Source organism: Triturus cristatus, chromosome 9 (genome assembly GCF_964204655.1).
Source record: "Triturus cristatus chromosome 9, aTriCri1.1, whole genome shotgun sequence".
Lineage (NCBI taxonomy): Eukaryota > Metazoa > Chordata > Amphibia > Caudata > Salamandridae > Triturus > Triturus cristatus.
The window spans coordinates 215,898,301-215,924,100 of NC_140592.1; the positions used below are offsets into that span (position 1 = coordinate 215,898,301).

Sequence of the window (25,800 nt, forward strand, 5' to 3'; positions counted from 1 at the left end):
GATCAGCCGAAGAAATCAAGACTAGCCCTTTATGGATGTCAGATGTACTTTAAGTGCTACAGGAACCAGCTGGCAAAAAGCCGGGACCATTTCGCTACAGAAAAGAAACTGCTCATTCATCCGCCAGCTCAAAGATAGAAAGGGTTTATTTGTGCAGTACGCCATCACAGGGGAGCACTGTGTCTAAGCTACGAAGAACATCATAAAAAAGGAGTCACAACGCTGAATGCAAAACCACAAGTCATCTCAAATCAAAAGCAGTCTGAACAAATATATGCAAAGGTGAAAATCAGGTTGGCCAAACAATATAAAATAGGTATGTGGAAACATTTCAAAGTTGAAATAACATTAGTTGAAATAAACACATGTGATCAAATAGGGTCTGGAAAACGGACTATGGGATTGAAATAGTGTCAAAAAAGGAAGTCCAACAAAAATATACTATTAGGAGGAGAGCTGCCTGGACCTTTCCCTTCCAAATGTCTGTGGTAACACGAGAAGGTCTCTGGCTACTGGGTTCATCCTAATACACTAAGTGGCATCCACATATCTGCTTTAGTAGGGGAAAATGAAACGATCATAAGAGATGACCAAAGATTAGCCCAGTTCTTTGTCCCTATTTGGAAGCACATCTTGATAGAGTAGTTTTTCTGGTTAAAGAAACCACAGAACTGACTGAGAACAATTTAATCGAAGCAAAAGCATCTATACCAGACGTTAATGAACTTAAACCAGTAAGTCGTGTGGTGTCTGTTAGTCATTGAATTTTAGAAAACACAATTTGCTGTAGATTGGCAAGTGGGTATATTATCAGTAGAACAGAGATCTCACAATTTTAAGGTCAGTGCCTGGACTGCAACTCTGCCAAGCAATAGCCATGAATTAGAACATCCATTGCCTCACGTTTAACTAGTAGCACAAACTAGTTATGACTATAATTAGATGGGACAAAGAGGGCAAGAAACAACCAATTGCTTAACATCCAAATAGACAATGATTTTATGAGGGTTTTTACAGTTGCTTCAAAGATTATGGAAAATATAGCTTTCAAGTTTAAAGATTCTGAAAACCCAAAGTAAGTGAAACCACTAAAAGAGGATCGGTGAAGATAAAACCTACTTATTTTCAGATCAATAAAAAGTTTCTGATAATGCCTCACAAAAATGGAAATAAACTTCGATCAATTGTGAGAGCTTGACTTAAAGCTACAATACTACAACAAATTTAAAGGATTAAGGTCACTACTGAACTACAAACTTATATTCTAATTGCACTATCATGTTTTACAGCATCGTTTACTGTGATTTTAAAGTCATGCATTTAATAATATCTACAATATATACTTATTTATTATCCCTAACTTTCCAGCATTCAGTGTTAGGTCTTGGAACACCACAAAGACCAACCAAGAACTAGAGTGCATCTGTTCGTAATGCTAGGAGTGAATGTTGGGCTGGAAATAGGGATAGTCAGAGTAGAGGTAAAGTTTCCAGGTCAGAAAATGAATTATACGTCTGACACCAAGTACCTAATCAAATCGAAATTTGAGAAGCTTGTTCTTCAGCAATTCAATAACAAGGTGACTTTTTCCCTTCTAGATAGAACTATAATGTTGACCACACTTACTGAGTATTGGGTAGATTTGTAAAACCAGCTTTTCCACCATTTGTAAAGTATTTTGGAGTCCTCGTGAAGAAGTGGTCACTCAATTGGATACAGTGAGACAAATGCCATTGGTGAAATTCTCCGCCCAGCCTCTGGGTTTCTTATAGTAAACTTTGATACGTTATATTGAACACGAGCACACTCACCCACATGCACACAAACAATGCGTTGTGTTCTACTTGCACGCCATTGCTTCATGTACTTAATGGCACATCTAATCTGAAACTATATTGACCAGACCACGTCTCCTTAACCTTGGACCATCATACAAGATTACTGTAGTTTCCTCTCACCTGTTATCTCTCCTGTCCTTACAGAAAAAGGGATAACCATATCAAATGGCCTAAATCCCAGCCCATTCATGGCACTGACCGGAGCATAATCAGTTTCCGAGACCTGAAAAATACAAGAAGTTGTCAACTACAAAAACTAAAGTTCTGAATCTCCAAGTGCAACTGGAATTTTTACAAGCAGATTGCTATTTTTGCTTGGGATCAGACCAAAATGAGTTGTTGGCTTGATGTATGCTGGAGCTCAAATTTGTAAACATTTCCAGACCAGCAGTAACTAAAACATTACTAACAAATTTAGAAGTATGTCACTGTAACCATAGGCAGTCAACACCAACCAATAGTAGCATGACTTGCACACTGCGTCCAATTAAAGGACTAAGTGATTATATTTGTTCCAGCTTCTTAATTATATGCAATCTGTTTGTGAAATTTCCAGCATGTTTCAAAGCTGCAACAAACCAGCATGGGAAAGCCAACATGTGGTGACACGGAAACACGCCATGGCTCAACCTGAAAGAGAACAGTTAAGTCACATGTGGCCTGGAAAAGAAAATGAATGCAATGAGTATAGGGAGGCGGATGAATTTAAGATACTGCAAATCCTGGAATAAATACATTTCCAAAATGTGATTTCCCTAAACACAGCCACAAAAAAAAATGTAATCGAAATTTCTGAAGCTGAGAAAAAAAGATGAAACAAGATGTGTGCATGTATATTAAGCCTGCGAAACGTACAAACAAAATGAAATGTCAGGAGAAGTGTAAACATGCATTCCGCTCCCAAAGAAATGTGTTTTTCACCAGCTCTTTCCAAAAGCCTGTGTAGAAAGAGCAGTTTTTTAAAATCAGAGCCCGGTCTCCAGTACAGTCAGTGCAGCGGGGATCAAATCAAATGGACAGGTTGAGAACATATGATCAGAGAGGGTGTGGGAAGACGGAACAAGCCCCAAAAAGCAGCCATGTCATTGCTGAAATGGAAGATGTCAACAAAAAGGCAAATGTAGAGTAAAATAACTTGTACCAAGGGCTCCATTCCAGGGGGGCATGCACTAACTTGCTGCTGTTGCTGCTGCATCACTACCGGAACTTCTTCTGCGGCCTGGTTAGTGGTAAAAGGAGGTTAGGTTGATACAAGGTGTCTGTGCTTTGCCAACACATTTGCGAGAGATCCGTAGACCATGGCACACAAGGCATTTCACAAAATTTGTAACAGCAGAACAACACTCAATATAAAAGAGCCCATGTGGCATAATTCAGTCTACAGATTACAGTTTAATTGGTACAATGGTAAAGTAAGGGGGTACTATAGCTAATAATCCTTTACATCTACACTATGTGTCAGCTATATTTTAAATTTACACGTGGCAATACTTAGCAACTTACTTGAGGTGTTTTACATTACAAACTCAGGTAATTTAGGTGGCTTTTCCACATTTTAGATCACAATGTATTGAGACCTCTAATCAGTATGCACTTTCAGTCACTATCAGGAGTGAACGGAGTCTATTTGTACCTGATTTTGAGTTGAGCAGTGAGGGAATGCTAAAATTGTTGGAAAAGTCCTTGTAACTTGGACTACTCAGACATTCCTGTGCTGCAAATTCAAATTTTAACGAAACAGCTTCAGCGGTTTCATTAAAATTTGAATTTGCAGCATAGAAGTGTCGGAGTAATCCTTGTGACTTTGAGGAGTGGTATTGTTTATCTTAGACCTAGCATCTTTGGTGTGGTTTCCCCTGACTCTTTGCCTCCTGACCTCCTGTTTTACTGACTTCATTTTTGCTGGCTTTAGGATTCTGTGCACTTTACTACTGCTGAACAGTGCTACAGTGCAGGTTCTCTGTCACTAAAACATAGTAACATTGGCTTATCCACAATTGACATATTTAATTTACGTGAAAGCCCCTAGCAAAGTGTACTATGTGTGACCAGATTCTGTAAATGAAATGCTACTAGTGGGCTTGCAGCACTGATAGTGCCACACACTTCAGTAGCCCTTAAGCCTGGCTCAGACCTGCCACTACAGAGCCTGTGTGTGCAGTTTTAAACTGCCATTTTGACCTAGCAAGTCAACCTACTTACCAGGCCCAAACTTACCCTTTTATTACCTATAAGGCACCACTAATGTAAGCACTAGGCAGCCCTATGGGCAGGGTGCAGTGTATTTAAAAGGCAGGGCATGCACTGAAGTTTCAAATGTCTTGGTAGTGAAACACTGCTAAATTAGTTTTTTAGTACTCAAGGTCTAGCTCTACCATAGGTTAACATTGAGATTGACTTAAAGCTTCCTTGAAGTGTCGTTTCAAATTGGGAAAAGATAGAGATTTGGAGTTTGGTGTCTCTGGACTCACTATTTAAAATTACAGCTTATGGTGAAGTCGGATTTTAAATTGTAAGTCTGAAAATACCACTTTTAGAAAGTTAGCATTTTCTTACTTTAACCATTCTGTGCCTCTGCCTGTCTCTAAATACATGTCTGGGGTTGGTGACAGTTGGGATGTGTGTATTCCCTCTAGACAGTCACACACAAAGGGAGCTGGGGTGTGACATTTGCATCCTGGTGGCCCATCACCAGGCTGATGGGCATTCCTGAGGTAGACTGGGAAGGATGTGCTAACACTTGCACCTGAATAGAGTTGTGCCTGTCCACACACAAAGAGTTGCATACCCCACTCAACTGAGTCTGGAACGAGGGCAGGAAAGGGCCTGAAAGATGGGGAACGTGAGATCTTCAAAGGACTCTTTGAGGTTTCCCCCACTTCAAAGGCATATTTGGGTATATTTCTGGACCCCTGACACCACCAAATCAGAACTTAGCTGGAACCAAGGGCATTCTGCCTGGAAGAAGGGCTGCTGTGCAGTAGGAGGGACTGCCACTATGTTACCTGCATTGCTGTGTTGGCCTGGTGCCTGCTAATTGCTGTGCTGTAGAAGGAACTGCCACTTTGCCACCTGCTCTGCTGTGTTGGCCTGTTGCCTGCTGCTTCTTGTCTGGGAGTGAGAAGGACTGGACCTGTTCTCTACACCCTTGATCCCACGTTTCTCCAAGGGCTTGCTGGATAGCCTCTCTTTTCTGAAGTCTGTGTCATAAAAGACTTCCTGCAATTCTGCCGGTGCTGCTGGACACAGCCATCTGTGAGTCCTATACGTGCCTGAGGTGCCCCTCAGTACTGAGCTTTAGAAGTGGGTTCTGCAGCTGTTTACTGCAAAAGTTGACACAGTGACCCCTTTGAGCTGATCAGAACCAATGCAGTGAGGATTGAACGACAACGCAGGTCTAGACTGCGAGTTTCACCATCGATGCAGCACCAATTCGAAGACTTTGCTGCAGGGCCAGACTCTGACGCAGCGCCGACCCTTCGACACGGACTGTGAGGCTAGACTTTGACGCATCGACCAGACTGTGTGGATCGGGACCAACGCAGCGAGTCCTCAAGGCTGACACTTGCTCCATACAAGGTAATTTTTATAAGGCCCTGCACAGGTCCTGTATAGCAGGTCTGCTCTCCATCACAGTCAGTCTGAACTTTCGATGTATCCTGGTCTACTATGACCTCAGGTAACATTTTGGCACTATTGACTTCTAAGCATGGTCTTTGAATTTAATCTGTAAAAATGATACCTCGACTTCTAGTTATTGGATTTTTGTAATTTTGATCTTGTTTTACTCAGATAAATATCCTCTAGGTTTATAAAGTAGAGTGGAGTCTTTTTGAGGTGTTTTCACTGTGTTAGAGAAATTTGTGTTGCACAAATGCTTTACATATTGCCTCTTAGTTAAGCCAGACTGCTCTGTGCCAAGCTACCAGAGGATGAACACAGGTTAACTTAGGTTGTGTATCTGACCTACCCTAACTAGGATTGTGGTCCCTACTTGGACAGGGTGCAAACCCCTACCAACTAGAGTCCCAATTTCTAAAATATATGTATATATATATATATATATATATATATATATATATATATATATATATATATATATATATATATATATATATATATATATATATATATATATATATATATATATATATTCACTTAAAAAACCATAGGTTTCACACACGTTATAGTTAGGAATTAGCATTTAAAAAACCTTGCAAATTCACTTAAAAAACCATAGGTTTCACACATGTTATAGTTAGCTGGACATTTCCCTCGTAAAAAACCAATGAAATTCCCCCGTTATAGTTAGTGCAGGCAACTATAACTCACGCGACCGCAATCCTCTGCTGATGACGTCAGATATTACATCACTGTATTTAGACACCTATTTACCCATGTCTTCTTCCATTAATCTTTAGCTATACATATATTACAAATATTTATTTTTCAGAAAGACACATATTTAATCAGTGATGTAATATCTGACGTCATCAGCAGAGGATTGCGGTCGCGTGAGTTATAGTTGCCTGCACTAACTATAACGGGGGAACTTCATTGGTTTTTTACGAGTGAAATGTCCAGCTAACTATAACATGTGTGAAACCTATGGTTTTTTAAGTGAATTTGCAAGGTTTTTTAAATGCTAATTCCTAACTATAACGTGTGTGAAACCTATGGTTTTTTAAGTGAATTTGTACGGTTTTTTAAATGTTAAGTTATGTATTTATTAATATTTTTTTTTTTCAGGTTCAACACCGTGCGTGCACCGTGCGCGCACGTTGCGCTTCGCTCACCGTGCGCGCGCTGTGGGCGCTCGATGCGCTTCGCGCACCAAGCGCCCACGATGCGTTGTGCGTGCCATGCGCGCACCCCGCGCTTTTTCGAAAAAAAAATAATTGTTTTTTTCATCCTTGGGGGTCCTTCAGTGACCCCCTGACAAAGGCTAGGGGATCAGGAACTGTCCACCTTGCCCCCTTTTCACATTCTCCACCTTTGTTTTTCACTGCCTCAGACTGTGAGAGACAAAATGGCGGCCGACACTTCCTGATTTCGACCGACTGGAATGTTTACTGTCATGTAACCACCAATCAGAATTACGCTTGCGCACGGCAGCGTACGGTATGCTTACCGTACGCGCACGGTGCGTGCCTATAGATATATATGTACTTTTAACTGAAATTTTCTCAGGAACTACTGAACAGATTGACTCCAGATATTCAAAAGGCACATCCCTGACCTGAGGACTTTCTCTTTGCCAAATTTCAAATAATTCTGTTCAGCCGTTCGGGCTGTACCTTGGACTAAAGGTCCCTATGGAAAAATGCATGGGGAAAACGCGTTTTGGGACCCCCCTTTTTTCTCGGCCCCCGCTTGACTAATCACCCCGACACTTTCAGGGTAGGAGCGGAGCGGAGCGCCCCACCTATTTTGAAAAATTTGCGAGGATTCGTCAACCGGCTCCAAAGTTATTCAAAATAGAATTTTCTGATTTCCTATGGAAAGACGGTCCTAACTATAACTATCTACTGGCGACCGCCAGTAGATAATATATATATATATATATGATTTTGATTCCACAAAACTGAAATAGTTGGCAGATATATAATAACCAGGCAAAAATAAAGTACGGGGTTGGATCAAATAAACTAACTGCATCCAGTACTCACTGCTATATGTCAGGGTCCATCAAGTAGTGCTATTGCAGTTGTGATTTTAGTAAGTGTTATTTCAATGATTTCTTACTAAGTACATTTTTCCTCCATTTAGCTCAATGTTATCACTCGAATTTGCAGCTCATCATGTACGTCTTTAAGGCAGTCTGTACAGAACTGTATTTTTTACATTTATTGTATGTAATTTTTCAAAAGCGTTTTGACTTTTAAATACTACTGAGTTGCAGTTCTTCTGCTGCTTGCATTTTCTGCACTTAGGCTATCTTACTTTCGAAGTACTTGATTAAGCCCCTAGCCTCGCAACGAATTGTGGAACCTTGTTTACTTTAAGAACACACCTTCTGTGTTTCAGAAGGACCTCAGCTGCACTGCTGTAAATTTCCAGTTTTTTGTCCTGGTAACTGCTGAAACCCTTCCATTTTATGTTTAATTATGTTTACATGTGTCTTCCCTCTGATCTTATAGCTGGTTTCCTTTCATAAAGACATGTCAGAAAATCCAGTTTCCAGAACAGTTCAGGTCCGGCTACAAGCCTAGTGCTCCTAGGCAATGAACTCAACATGATATTTTGACCATGACCATTAAATTGGAGCCTCAGTGCCCACTCTCGAGTATTCATGTTCACACTAGTAAAAGCTTAGGTTTAAATTTCACTTATACAGGTGCGTTCTTTTGTGCTTCAAAGCTTGCCTTGCAGCCATTTGAGTAGACCACGAAAACCATTTGTATAGCGATTTGAGATTCCAGATGTATGTACTATGATGACAGTAACTGTCTTATGTCTGAACTATGTAGCTATGAAAGGGAAATCGACATGTAGGGTAAATACACATGTACAGAAAATACAATGCACGTTCAAAATAGCCACAGAGGGCTTCCTTACTCAAGGGAAAGCCAAACCAATATTCCATGATGAAATCATGGATAAAATGTAGGGTTTGTGAACAAGCATCTCTAAGTAACAATTCTGGAGTCACCGGTTACCAAACTAGACTCACTACAGAAGCACAATGTTGGCCTTAAACTCAATTTAAACATTATCAATTAGAATAAGACATTGGTAAAAATGTATGGGGTTTATTTTTCATAGGCTAGCAAAGCTTTAAGATTGATTTTAACTCCAGCAGATCTTTCCTCTCGCACACACAGGCTTCCTAACTTACAAACACATTTTATAGAAAAAGCACCACCAATAAACATCACCAGTTGCTCTCATATTTCTGTTCCAAAATCATTTATCTGTGATAGCGAGCACAAAAACAGGAATTTAGTATGATAAATAATGTTAACCCGCAAGAAAAGCACTTAGGCGTTTGAGCCCCAAATATGTCGGCAGAACACAGCCCTCTGCTTTGAAAACAAATGCTGTCCTTCCAAATGTGTGGGAGATTTTTTGGGGAGGGTGGATTTTGTGAAATATTATCCATGGTGTGAAAGAGTTGTAATGATGCATCTTATTACAGTGCAAAATATCCCAGTTAAGCTTTTGCTAACGAATACAAGACATTTCCTTTGTTCAATTTGAAGGATGCCAATAAGATTGGTTGGTGACTGTGGATGTTTATATTCACGTATGTCTCACACCACTGTGGGAACCCCACAAGCATGATGAATTCTTTAAGTTGTACATTCAGGGTTAGCGGTGGAAAATTCTACATTCTAAGGCAAGAGGGCCGGGGAGGGCGGTCAATCAAAAGGTAGTATATATCCATGAAGTCTTAGCTTAGTGTTTCCAAATCTTCCCACTTGTTTATCAAACCCAATTTGTGTAGGAAAAAAGGCTTGAGTAAATGTTTAAATTAGGTACCAACAATCCACATATGCTCCCATATTTTATGATGGTTGCCTGGCAACGGATTTTTAATAATGGACAAAATAATATGGGCCAGCCATATGGGTAAAAATGTACATGTGTAATAATGGAACTCCACAATACCAACTCTTGCGGATTGACTGCCCTTCAGAAACGTGAAGGAGTTAGCCAAACAGGTTGGTAGTATAATTAGAAATCTATGGCTTCTGTAGATTTCCAATGGCACTCGTGGGGAATTTAGAGATTCCACAAATATGCTGACATCTAGGTAAATCCTAGGCGCGGGTCAAGTACTTTTTTATTTATGCATATTTTATCATACAGGCCCTATGCACTCGAACCTTATGATTTTCTAGCCCTGCTCTATTTTGACTTGTGAAGCTTAGCAGGGCTGATACTCATAAGTTCCACCGCACCGCTGTCCCCTTTCATCAAGAATCCTTACTTCGCATTATTAAGGCCAGCCACACACAGTAGCCAGCAAGTGGAGCGAGAAGCGAGGAGTCTGTTGTTGCTTTTCTGCTGGAGGCAGCGAACACAAACAGTAGCTCCTTATGTTAAATTGGCTCTTAACCAAGGAGCAATCACAGGCTTGCTGAATACCCCAAACTCGGAGAGCCAAGCATATGTCCAAGGAATTGTTAAGATTGTGCCTACACTCTGCTCCAACAAACTATGCAATGTCCACGTGGCCTATGGGAACATTTAGAGAGTTTTACATTTCCCAGCACTATTAGCATAAGTTAAAAGCCATGTTTTATATATTTTTTTGTATCCCTAGTACATTTAAAAAGACGTAAGTATTTGTGGTAAGTAAATGGCGACATCCTTATTAAAAATGCAAACCGTGATTTACTGGGAAAGCACACTTAAATTCAAATGAAAAAAGTGTTTGTGCGAATCAATTTATTTTAATTTGGTCAGGGCTTGGGGTTGCCCCAGGAAAGTCATCTGACCATATAGACATATGAACCTGTAGATGTTCTGTGCTGCTGTTTATTTTAACTATTTGTATAGATTTAATTTAATATTTTGCCGCCACGAAAAGACCCAAGGGGAAGTAAATTCAGTTTGAAGTGGACATGAGTAAAAAGATCGACACTTTTTAATTCACATTTTGCTCTTTGTCTGAATCACTGGCTTACAGTTTCTTCATCCTGACTTTCACTAGAACAAAAATCATATATTACAGAAGCAAACAATCAGCAAGCGAACAATAAGAGCCAAGAAGGCAACATCACAGTGCTTCAATGAACCGGAGCAGCGAACAGAAACACAAGTAGCATTCATCATCTTTAAACTGACAAACAGTGACCGGAAATGAGGTCAGGAAGAATACGCCCATGCAATTAAGACTATTGGCGAGACGATAACAAAAAACAGGAAGTCTGTGGAGGAACTGTTAAATAACTGCCTGGAAACAAAAACAACACTATTTGAAGTCTTTTTTTTTTGTTTTAAACATAGATGCGACTCTTTTACACAATGATGGGGTAGCATAAATAAACATTTGCCAGGAGCAACCACACAATAATCCAATTTTAAACTCATCTCTTCTTCTGAGTGTACAGGGACATATATAATCAGAAGACAGCAAAGCATGCTGACCAGTGGTCATCAGATAACTCAGCACATACACTATGGGGTGCCCTCCTCTCACACAAATGTTGTAATCCATAAACCCCTAGTAAACGTCAATAAGGATGCCTCATCCTTAAGTAGTCATGTTCCTCATGAGTCTGCTTTACAGATTCACTAGGGTTTCCAACTGACCAATATTAAGCACAATAGTCTACGGTAGGTGTGTCTGTTACAGCAGAGTGCTGTGGTAAATACACAACTCACTAAAAACACAAGAGGCACCTCTCGGAAGCAACCAGACTTGCCACAGAAGGTTCATTACAGTGCCCTGACTTTTTAGCACAGAGCCCCAGACTTGCTCTGAATGCCGAGTCTGGCAACGTCTAGCAAAGTAACGAATAGGTCGCAACGTACACAATTGTTTTTAGCTATGCGCTAAGTAACCTGAATCAATAAACTTTACGAGTTATCTTGGACACATTTGTAACAATACAGAAGACCGAAAAACACTACTGTCTTAAGAGAACTGAGGGCAGGTACATGTATAGGGACATGACTTAGCTTGGCCATCCCGACTTGGGCAAGAGTACAAACTCTGGAAGACCAAGCCAGCATGGCTGAAGTTAGCACGTACTGTTCCCTCACTCAGGCATTCTTTTGATCTCAACATGAGCCCTATCAAAAAAACACAAAACTGTAAATTTGTGGCATCATCCAACATCTGTTTAGAAGTAGGTGCATACCATACTGCATAGTACTTTAAACAATGTCATTCATTTCCGCTACAAAGTGAGGTACACTACGAGGAGCATCTATGCACCCTTCCCTTTTCTCAAGGCTACGCTTATCTTATAACAATTGGGTTCAATGCAGCATCCCATCACAAGTGCAACTAAAACACAACCACATGTAAAGGCTTGTCTTGGTCAATCAAGATCAATATTTCTTTCTTTTAGTTTACTAGCTGAAGAATGGACTTACCATTACGGTGAAGGGGCTATTGGGAATATCTACTCCGCCAAAGCGGACGTGAATGACATATGGTCCTGGCTTAGCCGTGGTGTAGAAAATATCATACGTTCCGTCCTCATTTTCAATGACATCTGCTTCCGATTCTGTAAAGTCTGGATTCAGCACTGTACATGTCACCTTCCCTTTCCCAGCAGACTTGGCATCGACTACAAAGCCAACCTCCTCTCCAGTCTTAACAGTGGGTGCAAGTCCTGGACCTAGAATGAAATATTTGTATTGATTGCATTAAAAATTCTTGCAGCGACCTAAAAGAGAGAAGTTTTCACGCGAAGAGTATATTTTAGAGTAGTTTAGAAACACATGGGTCAAGATCACAAAATGAGCATAAGAAATGTTAACTTACGACAATGTCTGCTTCATGGATTTAAAGCGAAAGGTGTCACTAGAAGAGGTAGAGCTAAAGTCGAGGTATACAACCACCACCGACTGTAGTAATTTAAATGTTTTTTGACTGGAACTTTAATTAACATAACACAAAACAACAAAAATATGACAAATCACAACAAAACAACCAAGAAGGCTACCGCATAACAACATACTAACACAATTCAACACAAAGTAATATAAACACAAAACGTCACAAAATAACACACACCAATAAAACATTAACACAACACAAAATAAAATAATTTAACAACACAAAAATACAGTAACAACACTCCATTGTACTGCAGTGTTGTTACTTGTGCTGTTGCTGCCTCATATAATTGGGCTGTGTTTTTTTTCTGTTGGAGTCCTGTGTTGGTTTTTCTTGGCATGCTGTGTGTTGCAATGTTATGGTTATATTCTTGTGCTGTCACTGAGTCTTTGTAATTTTGGATGTTATTGTGGCGCTGCTATTGTTTTGTTGTACAAAAGCCGCAGCTAGTCCGCTTAATTTCCAGTAATCTTGGCGTAAATAATGTACTCTCCTGGAGCAGCGTAAAGGTTTTTTTCACCTGTACTGCCTTCTTTAACATCACACACATGTAACTGCAGCAATGTAAATGTTGTGATCCGGCTCTTGATTTAATTCTCCTATTCCAAGTGTCTTTCACTTTATGATTCTCTCGTATACACACAAACACTCACTCACTCATACATACATAGCATTACTCCCACTCTTAAAATATTCTCCCCATGGACTCTCTCATCTTCACAGTGACACTGTTGCCAAACTCCATACCAACAATATTTAAGCAGTTTGTATCCTGGATTGTCTCACTGCCTACTCCTAACATTTCATAATCCTAGAAGATGGTCCAGGATCCTACACCCAATTGCCACCAACTTCTTCAGTCCCTTCTAACATTGAAATCAGGCCCCTTCGCTTCTCACACTTTCTATGTCCTCATTTGTAGATGACATTACACAAATTCTACACCCACATTCCACCATCATCTCATTTTAGGGGGCAGTTATCCTAGAAGCCCGATAAGAAACTTGCCTACCACTTCTGATAAAAAGCATCTTTAGCCCACCGATTCCACATATATTGCTCATTACACAGTACAATGAATGTAATTCATTTACTGTTTTACTTTGCTTTAAGTTTTGGCTCACAAACAACTAGAAGAGATAGCAATTATTAAGATGTTGTCAAATGTTGTTGGAAAAGTAGTTTTCAACTATTTCATAATTCCAGAGACTACGTGCAGCGCCAGAGAAAGCTTGTGACCTTGCTTATGTTTACTTGCAATTTCCTTTTTCCTAGGTCTAGAAGTCATGACTCCCTGAGAGAAACTGACAAAGATTGTTAAATAGTAAGAAATTTACGCAAGATGCACCTTATGGATAGGACATCAAAAAAGTGGGGGGATCGGGGGAAATCAAGGTCCAGCACACAAGCCCCAAGGAATGAACTGTGAGTAATAGGGTGTGCTGTTCCTAAGGAAAGAGAAGAAAAGGACGAAGGGATGGAATAGCTGCTATAAGGAGCAAGGGCCCTCACACACCCCGAAGTGTGTCATGCTTCATCATTGGGCAGCTCCTCGTTGGACCGGCGCTGCAATGCCCAGGGGCCCCGCGGAGGGGCTCTTTGCCGGAGATCTTTTATCCGAAAAGTCTAGCCGTAGATGAAGTGGGTGTGTGTGGGGAGTGTGGTGAATGTACAAATGAGAGTAGTATGTGAGACAAGTGGGAGTTAAAAATAAGTATGGGAGATTCTGCCTCTGGGGAAACTCTACTTGTAGCAAGATTTATTTCCATTAATTTTGTTTCATTCTTTTCCTCTTAGATAGGTGCAGAAAGAAGGTGCAATGCAGTTCAAGTGTGGGAAGTGTCAAAGTACTGCATTCTCTGATCCACCTAGCTGTTACAAGAATTGTGCTCCACATACAAACAGAAGCAGAAATGACAATAAATATTTAAGGAAGGGCACGCCGTTGGAGATTACAATAAATCTCATAATTACACTTGGTTTTTTTAAAAAGTATTGCTGTCTTTTGAAGTTAATAATTTCTTATGTAATGTTGAACATTGCAAGCACTCACCCCCAGTCAACTGATCTGGGTTTAATCCATCACTGTTCTTTAGCCCACCCTGCCACCCCAGTTCAGACACGGTGATGGATTAAACCCAGATCAATTGACTGGGGGTGAGTGCTTGCACTGTTCAACACTCCGTCCATCATTTCCTTTGGTTTTTGCTTTGTTCGCAATAAGTTGGCAGGGTATGCTCAGACGTGAGTCCCTTGCTCACTTTGCCACTGGATTCAAGCAAGCCTGGCTGAAAACGGCTGAAATGCCAGAAACCGGTCCTAGGAAGCTTGTTTCCGGTCCAGGGAAGACATGGCTTGGCAGTTCGGGATGGACTGTTCCCATGAGGCACAGGGTCCGACTGATTTGCATATGGCCATGTCTGAACTGGGGTGGCAGAGTGGGCTAAAGAACGGTGATGGATTAAACCCAGATCAATTGACTGGGGGCGAGTGCTTGCAATGTTCAACACTCCGTCCATCATTTCCTTTGGTTTTTGACCTTTGTACAGTGCCATTTTGCAGGTCACTTACCTAGACTTAAGTAGACAAGCCCACTTATCAGCTGAAGAGCGTTTTATGTTATTAATAGACATCACCTTAAAAAGAAGCTTCCCAGCTAGGACTCCTCGTTCCCTGATTGATTGTCTCAACCAGTATGATCCTTGTGCCTCACCTCTGAATTTGTGCGACTGCTCTGCTGCTAACGAGCTATCGCCAGCATACCAAGAGGAGCAAGTAGTGATGGCGCTCAAAACACTAGAATTGTGAAGGAAGGATTTGTTCAGCTCCTCCCAACACGTCTGAGGAAATTCAAAGAGGCCTCGGTCCACTACCTCTAGAAGCTGTAGAACACGAACCGGTGGGAATGTTAAGTTGGTATCGATCATGTTGGCACTAAAGGTTGTTCTGCACAGGATGCTGCAGAAACATTTGAGTTTGAACATTTCTAAAGAGGGTTGAGGGCAACCTAAGAGCAACATAATCAAGATATTATATAATAAGACTTTGTTGCACAGCATCTGGCCATCAATGAAAGGAGACCAAGGAGGAATCCAAGGAGGAATGTCTGTGTTGCATTGCAACATTTATACAGCACTAACTACCCCTATGTGGACTACAGAGGCACCTACCTTCATAGGCAGCATGCTACACAATGTAGGGTGGGTGGTGGGAGTGTGTTGTCTTTATTTTGATCCTATGTAGGAAGTGTTTCCATGTCATACGTGATGACAATCGAGGTGCAGTCAATGAGCTATAAGATGCATACTTACAAATGTGATGGATTAAGGAGTATGAGAGTTGTGTGAGGCGCACAATTTCATAGACCACTTTGCTGGTTATTGCACTGGGATGTGCATTCTGGGTATTCTTTTTGTTTAAAAAGTATGGTCCTTAGCAGGCATAGGCTGGAGGAAGCATGTTGGATACATCTGCTGGGATTTTGAAGATAATCACGTGTCTGATGTTCTGATTGTCATTGTGGGATGTCAACTAGTGGTCATAGTATGTAGCTTGTTGGGCCCTAAGTGGTGGACTAAGTTAAAGTCCGCCTTTGGTCAGCAGCGTGTGTTGGATTTCTTCATTGATTCCACGCTTGTTCAGGTGGTGTGTCAGGATCCGTAGTCTGGTAAACACGGACTAGGCGATCCCGAGGAGAAACAGAAGTCCCTCCCGAAAACTACACTTCCCAGCATCCGCAGCGGGAGCACGCTCGCGAGACGCTGGTGCTCATCGTCACCGGATATAGGAGTGTCAAGCACTCGGGACGCGGCCGATGATTACGAGGACCTGCGGCTGTGGTGATCGTCGGTGACCGGAGCTGTTCAAGGCGGTAAATGTGCCTCCCCGCACCTTGCTCCTCTTTTGCCTCATATTACTGTGTTAACACGCGCTGGAAGGCGGCATTTCCGGCTTGGTCGTGGGCTTTGCTACTCGGTTGGGGAAAACTGAATGCCGACTGTTTTCTTGCAGAGAATCTTGAGAGGAGTATTGCTCAGTGTTCTTCCGAACAGGCTGGGTCAATACAGAACCTATTTCATTTGCTTGTACGCAGCCAAAATTCCTAAAGAGGTGCGACGCTTGTGATGTAACAGCGCCACACTCCTTCTTGGTTCCTTCCCTGTTGGCGAGACCAGAGACATCTGTGATCTCATGCAGGGAGTGAAACTGTTTATGTTGACCAGTAGGTCTGGATTCAAGGGGTGAACTTTATTTACTGTCTGCAGTAGAGGATCTCCGAACCTGGCTTGCCACACGTTGCACTCACCTTGCTCATGTATCACGACCATAAGATTACTGAACTCTTCCAGGGGAAAATCTTGTGACATTTAGTGCAGATGGCTTGATGCACATCAGATTTGGTTTTGATTCACGTGTGGTCGGTTTGGAGGTTCCTCTGTTGCTTTGGGGGCTATTCCACGCATGATCAGGGTAGGTGGAGCACAAAACAAAGTGTGTTACATTAACAACCGAGAGGATTGTGTGGGACGTATCTATATATAAATATATACTGATAAATGTTTTCTCCTCTGTGCAGCGTTTCATGTTGGAAATCAGCAATCACCCTCTCCTCTCTTCTGGTAGAAACCTCCCTTTGATTCCTTAACAGGTAGAGTGTTATTACATGTACCTCGGAATAACCACCTAGAGAGTTCTCCTGTTCTATTGTAGTCTTGCATCAAATACTGAGCGTTTACTGTGTTTCCCTTTTGTGTCATCCATAGGTCTCCCTCCCTGCTGTTCCTACCCTTTCCTTCCCTCGCTTAACTATCCCACTAGTCCACGTAGAATTGTATTCCGGACTTGGGGGAGTTGAGAGGTGGGCCCCTTTTTGAGCATCAGCACAGCCCGAGGATCCTGGAAGGCGGATCCTGACATGGTGCATGGTGGGTTATTGCTGTGGAGTGCTACAGTACTGCGTGATGGGCATAACCTGTAGCACTTTTGTCTTAAATGAGTGTTAAGAGTGGCAGTCTACCTGAACTACAGCTGGCTACCTGACCGCTGAGTGTTATGGTATTAGAATTAGCATGGGTCAGGAGTCTATGTTACTCTGGAGACACTGCACATTGTTTCAATCTCTTCCAGTGCAAGCTTCTGCCTGCAGCATTTTCTTCATCACTAAGATTCTTCACTGCAAGCATTGACCAAACCAGGGGCGTACACAGGCCCCCGCAGCCCCCGCGGTGCGGGGGCCCAAGCTGCAGGGGGCCCCCTCTGCAGAGTAGTCAGACATGAGAGCTCCGGTTTAAATCCGGAGTGGGGCCCCTCCGTGTACCATGCAGAGGAGCGCCCTCAACTTTCATTAGGCCACTGGACCAAACTGATCTGAGAATGGGGACCACTCTTTAGACACCACCGGTTATTTACTCCAATTTGTTATTGTTTACTGCAGAAACAAATTTGTTAAAAAATGAATTAAAACACAGTACATTGTTCCAAGGGGCTTGCCGCTTGCTTCCTACTTTGACTTATTACCAGAATGTGTTACCACATCTAGATGTTTGTTCATTTCGCGGATATTCAGAGAGCGCTCCCCAGAGCTGGACCGGGGATCTGCATAACACTTCGGACATCTCCTGTGACCTGCTCCTGTTTGACTGGACTTTCATAATTTGTTCTCAGCCCAAATATAAGTTTCTTAATTAATTACTGAATATCATAGGGAGAGTTTGGGCGGTCCTGGCTAGCAAATAGCGGACATCAACTACATTAAACTGAAATTTTCTATTCCACTCCTATGTTGCCAGAGAGTCATCATAGACACGAAATGTGGGTACAAAGATAACACTTCAGAGTACCACAAAAGATTCACCACTCCACTACTTGATCTCTTTTGTTATATGACCAACAAAGTATTTCCTATTATGAAGCCATAATGAACAATGTATGCTTGTGACAGATGGAATTCTCCTTCATCAGAAAAGTTATATTCAATGTGGCACTGACATAAGAATAACTTTACAAAAAGTGATGGGTGGACTGCTTCAGTTGATCTCATTCAATGGTAATGCTTGGTCCCTGTTCCGGTCCATTGTTTTTCAGTGCATGATGCCATTCCAGACAGACTGCCAGACCAAGTCCCATCGCGACAGGAACACAGGACCAGTTTCAGCCTTGTTGTTCCACCTCAACTGGAGGTCTATGGCACAGAGTGCAAGGAATCCACATCTTGGTATACCGGTCACACTCAGGGCCATATGTAGGTAGCTTCACATTTACCGACTCTTAAATACCGAATTTTACCGATTCGGTATTTATGAATCGGTAAATGTGATGTAGGTAATTAATCGGTAAAATTTACCGATTCGGAAAGGGTCGGTAATTTTGAATCGGTATTTACCGATTCGGTAATGAGGCATACCTTCCCATTGATTCCTATGGGCCAGGAGGCCCATAGGAATGAATGGGAAGCCAGTTACCATTACCGAATCGGTAAATACCGAATCGGTAATGGGGGAGGCAGTATCATGGGTGGCAGGGTGTCACATTGACCCCCTGTTGCACCCCCGATTCGTCCATGTGTGCACATGTGGCGCACATACATGCCCTAAGGGCATGTATGTCTGCCACATGGCACATTCACATCTGCAAACTATCACGTTTTGCAAGGTATTCGGTATTTATCACCAACCTATATTTGGTGGTAAATACCGAATTCTAATTCCTACTCATCACTCAGAGTGTTTCCTACATATCATTTCAGGATTCGGTATTTACCGATTCGGTATTTTTACCGATTCGGTAAATTACCGAATCCTGAAATATGCCCCCTACATCTCAAATAGCTAAATACCGGTCGGTAACGGGATATTTACCGAATTTCGGCCGTTACCGACCGGTATTTAGCTACCTACATGAGGCCCTTAGTGTCTTACTTAGAAAAACAAAACAATTATGGATGGAATCCTTGAATTGATCAAAGCCGTTGTTTCCTAGTTTCATATCACTCCCTGAATAAGGTACAGTTAGCCCAGCTTTGTTGACCCACAAGATTCATATAGGAGGGGCAGATGCTGTGGTGGGTTTCCTATTGGTCACTGGAAAGGAGCGAGAAAGTTATTCGATGGCCGGCCAAGTTGAAGGGCCCTATATATATATATGGTGCTATAGATATACAGATTTATTTAAGACCGGAAACGACCTTATATCGTCTCAGTTTATGATCTGAAATATTCAGTTTCGATTGCTTTTAAATGAATCCACAAATGTATGTATTGCCACAACAATGTCCTACAGAGTTTATTCACCTCTACACGTAAACATTAAAACATACCCAAATGAAAAAAAACAGACATAAATATGATTATTTAAAGGTTGGGAAAAGAGATGGAAAAATAAAACTACAGAATGCTTGTTTTCAAGTGTAAGCAAATCGTTGCTATGAAAGGGGTCCCCCGTAAAGGTAAAGTGTAAAGCCAGAGTATCATAGCAGTGGAAGAAGGCGCTCAGAAAACAAACTCAAGTGCAAAGACCCAACTGTTAAAGAGGGCCGCAGACCTTACCAGCTATCCATCAGGGCTCCATTCATCTCCCTACTCAGATATTGTGAACTATTCAGCTAGGGTCTAACGAGCCATGACTTCCCTCTCTTAATGGGCCCTTTCTGAATTTTAACCCGGGACCTGAAAGGGGAGCACAATTGAATTTCAAGGTGGGTTTGAAGGCAAAGATCTCCGGCTGAGTTTTTGGACGGGGGAGGGGAGCGGTTTATAAAGAATCTCTTTATTCACCCCAACAGACGGAATATCAATAGGAAGGGTTTTGGGTTCTCCGATTCTCCCTCAAGAAATGGCGGGTAATTGAGATTGCATCCTTAAGGGCTAGAATTGTTGTTCTATGCCTCAACTGGGGCTCCACGCATCACTCAGCAACGAACCAGCATATAGGGTTTCATGACTGATGGCTGCTGTGAGGAGAGATAAACGATTGCAAACCTAGCAAGATTTAATCCAAAAACGACAAAGTGCAGTCTGTACTAAAGTCTCCTTCGCCACATCCCATTGACAGGCTAGACGGGATGGATACTCTAATCACTTCCTTGTTCTCTTGTCAGTTGGGTAATCTAAAAGAACACTAGAGGTTATGTTAAATACCATGACATTGAAAAAGGGTGGATTCTGTTACAAGGCTAGAGTGTTGAAAGCATCAAGACTTATGCAGAGGAGTGCGTAACTACCAATACTGGATCTCAGCTGAGGCTCACCGGCATCTGGCAGGAGGCGGGGGCTTGGGTTGTGGGCAATGGCAAATTTACGTAATAACAGCTGCACTCAAAGCCAGCCAAGAGGGCTTGTTTTGTGCCTTTCCTTACTAGACATCCTCCCTTTTGACTCGGGCCAACAGGTGAGGTGAGGGTCAACAGTAGGTATTTTTAAACCCCTCATTCCTCATAAAATGTGCACGACTGGCCTGCACTGGCAACTACTGTGGTCAATTCAAGCACAAACAAAAAACCTTTAGAAGCAAATGAACAATACAGCTTTGCACATGCTTTATAGTGCACGACTTAGAATATCAGTATAGAGCTGTTCCTGTAACTAGGTAAGCCCACATGTAAGAGATGTCTGTGAGTGACAAACAATGTGCGCCTCAATGTAAGCCAATGAAGCACTGAGGGGCAGACACTAGAGATGTCTGAATAAGACACTGAGGCGACTCTGCATCTTAAATAAAGGCCCTGCCAGGCATGGAGCGGGACTAGAGATGTCTGAATAAGACACTGGGGCGATTCTGCATCTTAAATAAAGGCCCTGCCAGGCATGGAGCGGGACTAGAGATGTCTGAATAAGATGCTGAGGTGACTCTGCATCTTAAATAAAGGCCCTGCCAGGCATTGAGCGGGACTAGAGATGTCTGAATAAGACGCTGAGGTGACTCTGCATCTTAAATAAAGGCCCTGCCAGGCATTGTGAGGGACTAGAGATGCCTGAAAAAGACACTGAGGCGACTCTGCATCTTAAATAAAGGCCCTGCCAGGCATTGAGCAGGACTAGGGATTTCTGAATAAGACGCTGAGCCGGCTCTGCATCTTAAATAAAGGCCCTGCCAGGCATCGAGCTGGACTAGAGATGTCTGAATAAGACACTGAGGCGGCTCTGCATCTTAAATAAAGGCCCTGCCCGGCATCGAGCTGGACTAGAGATGTCTGAATAAGTCACTGAGGCGACTCTGCATCTTAGATAAAGGCCCTGCCAGGCATGGAGCGGGACTAGAGATGTCTGAATAAGACGCTGAGGTGACTCTGCATCTTAAATAAAGGCCCTGCCAGGCATTGTGAGGGACTAGAGATGCCTGAAAAAGACACTGAAGCGACTCTGCATCTTAAATAAAGGCCCTGCCAGACATCGAGGTGGACTAGAGATGTCTGAATAAGACACTGGGGCGATTCTGCATCTTAAATAAAGGCCCTGCTAGGCATTGAGAGGGACTAGAGATGTCTGAATAAGACGCTGAGGCAACTCTGCATCTTAAATAAAGGCCCTGCCAGGCATCGAGCTGGACTAGAGATTTCTGAATAAGACGCTGAGGCGGCTCTGCATCTTAAATAAAGGCCCTGCCAGGCATCGAGCTGGACTAGAGATTTCTGAATAAGACGCTGAGGCGGCTCTGCACCTTAAACAAAGGCCCTGCCAGGCATCGAGCTGGACTAGAGATTTCTGAATAAGACGCTGAGGCGGCTCTGCATCTTAGATAAAGGCCCTGCCAGGCATCGAGCTGGACTACAGATGTCTGAAAAAGACACTGGGGCGACTTTGCATCATAAATAAAGGCCCTGCCAGGCATCGAGAGGGACTAGAGATGTCTGAATAATGACGCTGAGGCGACTCTGCATCTTAAATAAAGGCCCTGCCAGGCATGGAGCGGGACTAGAGATGTCTGAATAAGACACTGGGGCGACTCTGCACCTTACATAAAGGCCCTGCCTGGCATGGAGCGTGCAAGAGCAGTGGCATTTGCTTTTGGGCTAATTGTTCCAGCAAGTTATCAGAGCTTATGAATATTTTTCAAGAGAAACTATCTGCCGTGAACTGGGGCTGCAGTTTTGCTGCTTGCCGCTGTAAACCGCTGGAGGTCAGAGTGAATTAGCATGTTTGTTTGGCTTCCATTCAGACATGTCAGAGCAACGAGAACCAGCCCCCTTCGGTTTGTTTGGACTGCAGACGCACATGCACGGTGCACACGCAACATGTCTGCTTCCGCCTGGACTTGGAAGCCGTTCAATGGCGTCTCCTGCCTAAGCTGCTTAGTAGCTAGACTTGCGGAATGAGGATTTGAAAACAGCAGTTTCTCTGTTTTTGGGTCTCGCTTGTGGGCATCTTTTAGCTCTCTCATGTTGAAAGCCTATTGTTGACAATACCTTTGTTAACAGAGCTTTGGGTCAGCACATTGCTTACAAGTGTTGACTTTCTTTTCTATCTAATTATTTGCTTCTTATACGACGCCTTTCCTTCCTCCTCTTGTGTTTGCTCCTCCCCTAAAGCTGAGCTAATTTACCATCCTTCTGATTACTGGACTGACTTGTATCCTTCCACTCCATGCATTAAGGGAACTATTTTTTCTTTTTAGTTCAACACTCCTTGGAAGTCCATGTGTTTTCCTGCTCGCTTTCTTGTGTGCTCCTTTACCCAGTCAAATCCCCGCCTACCTTACTTTCCATGTTGCTTTCCTTCTCCCCCTCCCCAGTTGGTCAATTGCTTACCCTACCCATCCATAATTAAATAGAATTTTTAACCACATACCTGCTCATGGCATGCTAAAAATAAATGTAAAAAAATAAAAGGGTTTTGCCACACTTTTTATCTTTATTGATTTAGCACTCCAAAAAGGGCTCCATCATCCTAAAACAGTAAATAAAAAATTTTAAAAAAGCAAATGGCCGCAGCATCATTGCATATTCGCCTGCATGACATATAAGAACGTATGCGTGATGATGTCTGAGCGTGTATGTATCATCACCTTTTTTTACTTTTCATTTTTGCTAGTGCTGTTCAGCATCGGCCATAACCATTTTTTTTTTTATTTTTGCTAGTTCTGAACAGGACTGGCAAAACCATTGTAAGAGTCAATAGGTCTGCACTGGCAAAAACAGCTAGATTTATTGGTTTTGCCAATGCCTTTTTAAGCCATTGTTGGGAAGTAATACAATGCGTCAGGCAGGAAGGAATAAAGATGGATCAGAATTTTTTCACTGACCCTATGCCAGGTTTTCTTAATGCTGGAGCCTTTTTTAATCTACACAATAATTATATGTCACAGCTTATATAGTACTATATCTCAAAGCGATGCAATAAAAAGTGGCTCATCCAACGCTCAAATTAATACAGTCGTTTGCTGAATAAGCCTTACCTGCGGCACTGCATTTGCTGGCATCACCGGCGGGTGAGGCACGGACTCTGTATGGCGACAGTGGAATGTCTTCGCCACCATACTGAACTGCAACCTGATAGCGTCCAGTCTTGTCGGGAATGTAGGACACCGCGTAAGTGCCATCTTTGTTGTCGTGGATGTTTGCCCTCCTTGGTTTGCCTTCTTGGTCCTAAATATCAAATTAAGGCACTGGTCACTTGACACCTTCGAGACAATCTTAGTTTAACTTTGTACTTAGAAGACATCTTCAGCACATACAGTCGTGTGTTATACAGCACCCGCTTCCCCCTCTCATAATGCTTAATAGCAGATATAAAAAAAATTTGGGGTGGAAGTGATTTTTTTTATTTTTTATTTAAATTTGTTTATTGGTTTTTCATCAAAGCCATACATACATGATTGGACAACAACTCTAATATGCTCGACAGATCAAAGGACAGCTGCGAGTACTTAATGTGGACTATAACCTCTCCTCCCGGCCCATTCGAGTGTGTATTCCCATTGCAACAGTAGGTGACACACAGATTCCCTCGATACACATTCCACTGTGACCACTTTTTATCCCATTTCTTGAGGCAACCCCTGGCCCCAAAGACCGCGGTCTCTGCCAGCATACATCTATCGGGTGGAAGTGAATTTAAGGTAAAATAAATCAATAAGACCCAATATGACATAGACATGTATAAGAACATCTACTGAGTAGGTGTTCCTATAGAAGTTTTGCTTTGTTAGTACCCTTATGATATCAAAGCAAATGTGGGAACGTTTAGTTATTTCAACTTTTTCACAGTAAAATAAGAAAAAGGCCCAGAAATCCGTGGTATCACTGTATGTGTGTCCCAAATACCCTCAAAGTGACTTCAAACGCTTTCAGGTTCCGCTTTTCACTTCATAAATTGTGAAACATGGATTTCATTCAAATTTCTCACATAACCTGAAAGAAAACCAGACTATGTGGCTTGGTTTAAGTTATACTGCTGTCAACTGGCTGCAGGCGTCATCTGTCTTCATTCCCAGAAAAGCTCACATCTTTCATAACTGTGATATTTAGGTGACACTAACTAGAGGCAAACAAGGTCTAATGAGGAATATGTAGGGGAGGGTGGGGGATATGTCAGCCTTCTTCAGGCAGTCTTGCAAACATTTCGAAACGGGCACTCTTGGGTGAATTTGGAACTCTGCTGTACCCAAATGCATTGCAATAAACTTGAAACTCTGCCCATCCCTAGGAAAATGTAAGTTGGCAAATGTTCTAATAATGTATGTTAAAAGTATATTAAAGCCTGCCACAAAACTTCATGTGGCCTATTCATACTCACAAAAGACCTACAATAGACGTATTCCCTATTTTAAAAGACCGCTCGTTTAGAGAAATTGTAAGTGTAAGGTGAGAGTGTTTCATGTCAAAAAACATAACTTCGAATGGATCTTCACTTGTGTCCGCCATTTATCAGAGTTTGTAATGAGTGATGGCCAGTGGTCACTGGCATCCATGGGAGTCTGTACTGAGGGGTATTCAGTTCCCTCAGATGTTTGTCAAAAACTGCAAGGAAGGATGCCAACTTGTGCACGCCCTCCACAGTGTTTATTGAGGGATGTATCTATTATGTCCGCTAGAAAATGCACCGAGGGAAGTTAACTTGTGCACGGCATCTGTAAGAAACTGCACTAAGCAGGGGCGAAGATTCAAGGGGGCGGGGGAGTGCTGTTGGATTGTAGCGCCTCCCCTAATAAATGTATTTTCTGATACATATTTGAGTACAGGTGCTTTCAGTGGGACATTGTGAGATGTCAGTCAGATTTCCCCAGGGATGTTTACATACACACATAGAAAAGACGTACACACACTCTCTCCCTCTCTGGTTCGAAAGTCCTCAAAATATTTGTTATTTTATAACTATTGTGTTTTCTCTCTTAGTACTCTTACCAATTCGCCTTCCTCTCCCTTTGCATTGCCACCAAGGCTTTTTTCATGTGCCCTGCTTGTCGTATAATGTATTTAAACATCACATGCCAGTCTGATTTTTGGAAAAT

The 25,800-nt window shown here is 42.2% G+C and overlaps 1 protein-coding gene across 4 annotated transcripts in view; it reads right to left on the minus strand.

Annotated features, from left to right (window-relative positions):
• Positions 1–25,800, minus strand: part of FLNB (filamin B) — a 446,441-nt gene that overhangs the window by 69,115 nt on the left and 351,526 nt on the right. For 2 of the 4 annotated variants that reach the window (XM_085624763.1, XM_085624761.1), the window contains 4 exons: positions 23,746–23,935; positions 11,889–12,136; positions 2,980–3,057; positions 1,959–2,061 (listed from right to left, as the gene is read on the minus strand). In XM_085624763.1, the coding sequence (XP_085480889.1) occupies positions 1,959–2,061; positions 2,980–3,057; positions 11,889–12,136; positions 23,746–23,935 (619 nt within the window). The remainder of the gene's footprint in view (positions 1–1,958; positions 2,062–2,979; positions 3,058–11,888; positions 12,137–23,745; positions 23,936–25,800) is intronic. The other 2 variants (XM_085624762.1, XM_085624760.1) reach the window with 1 other exon arrangement.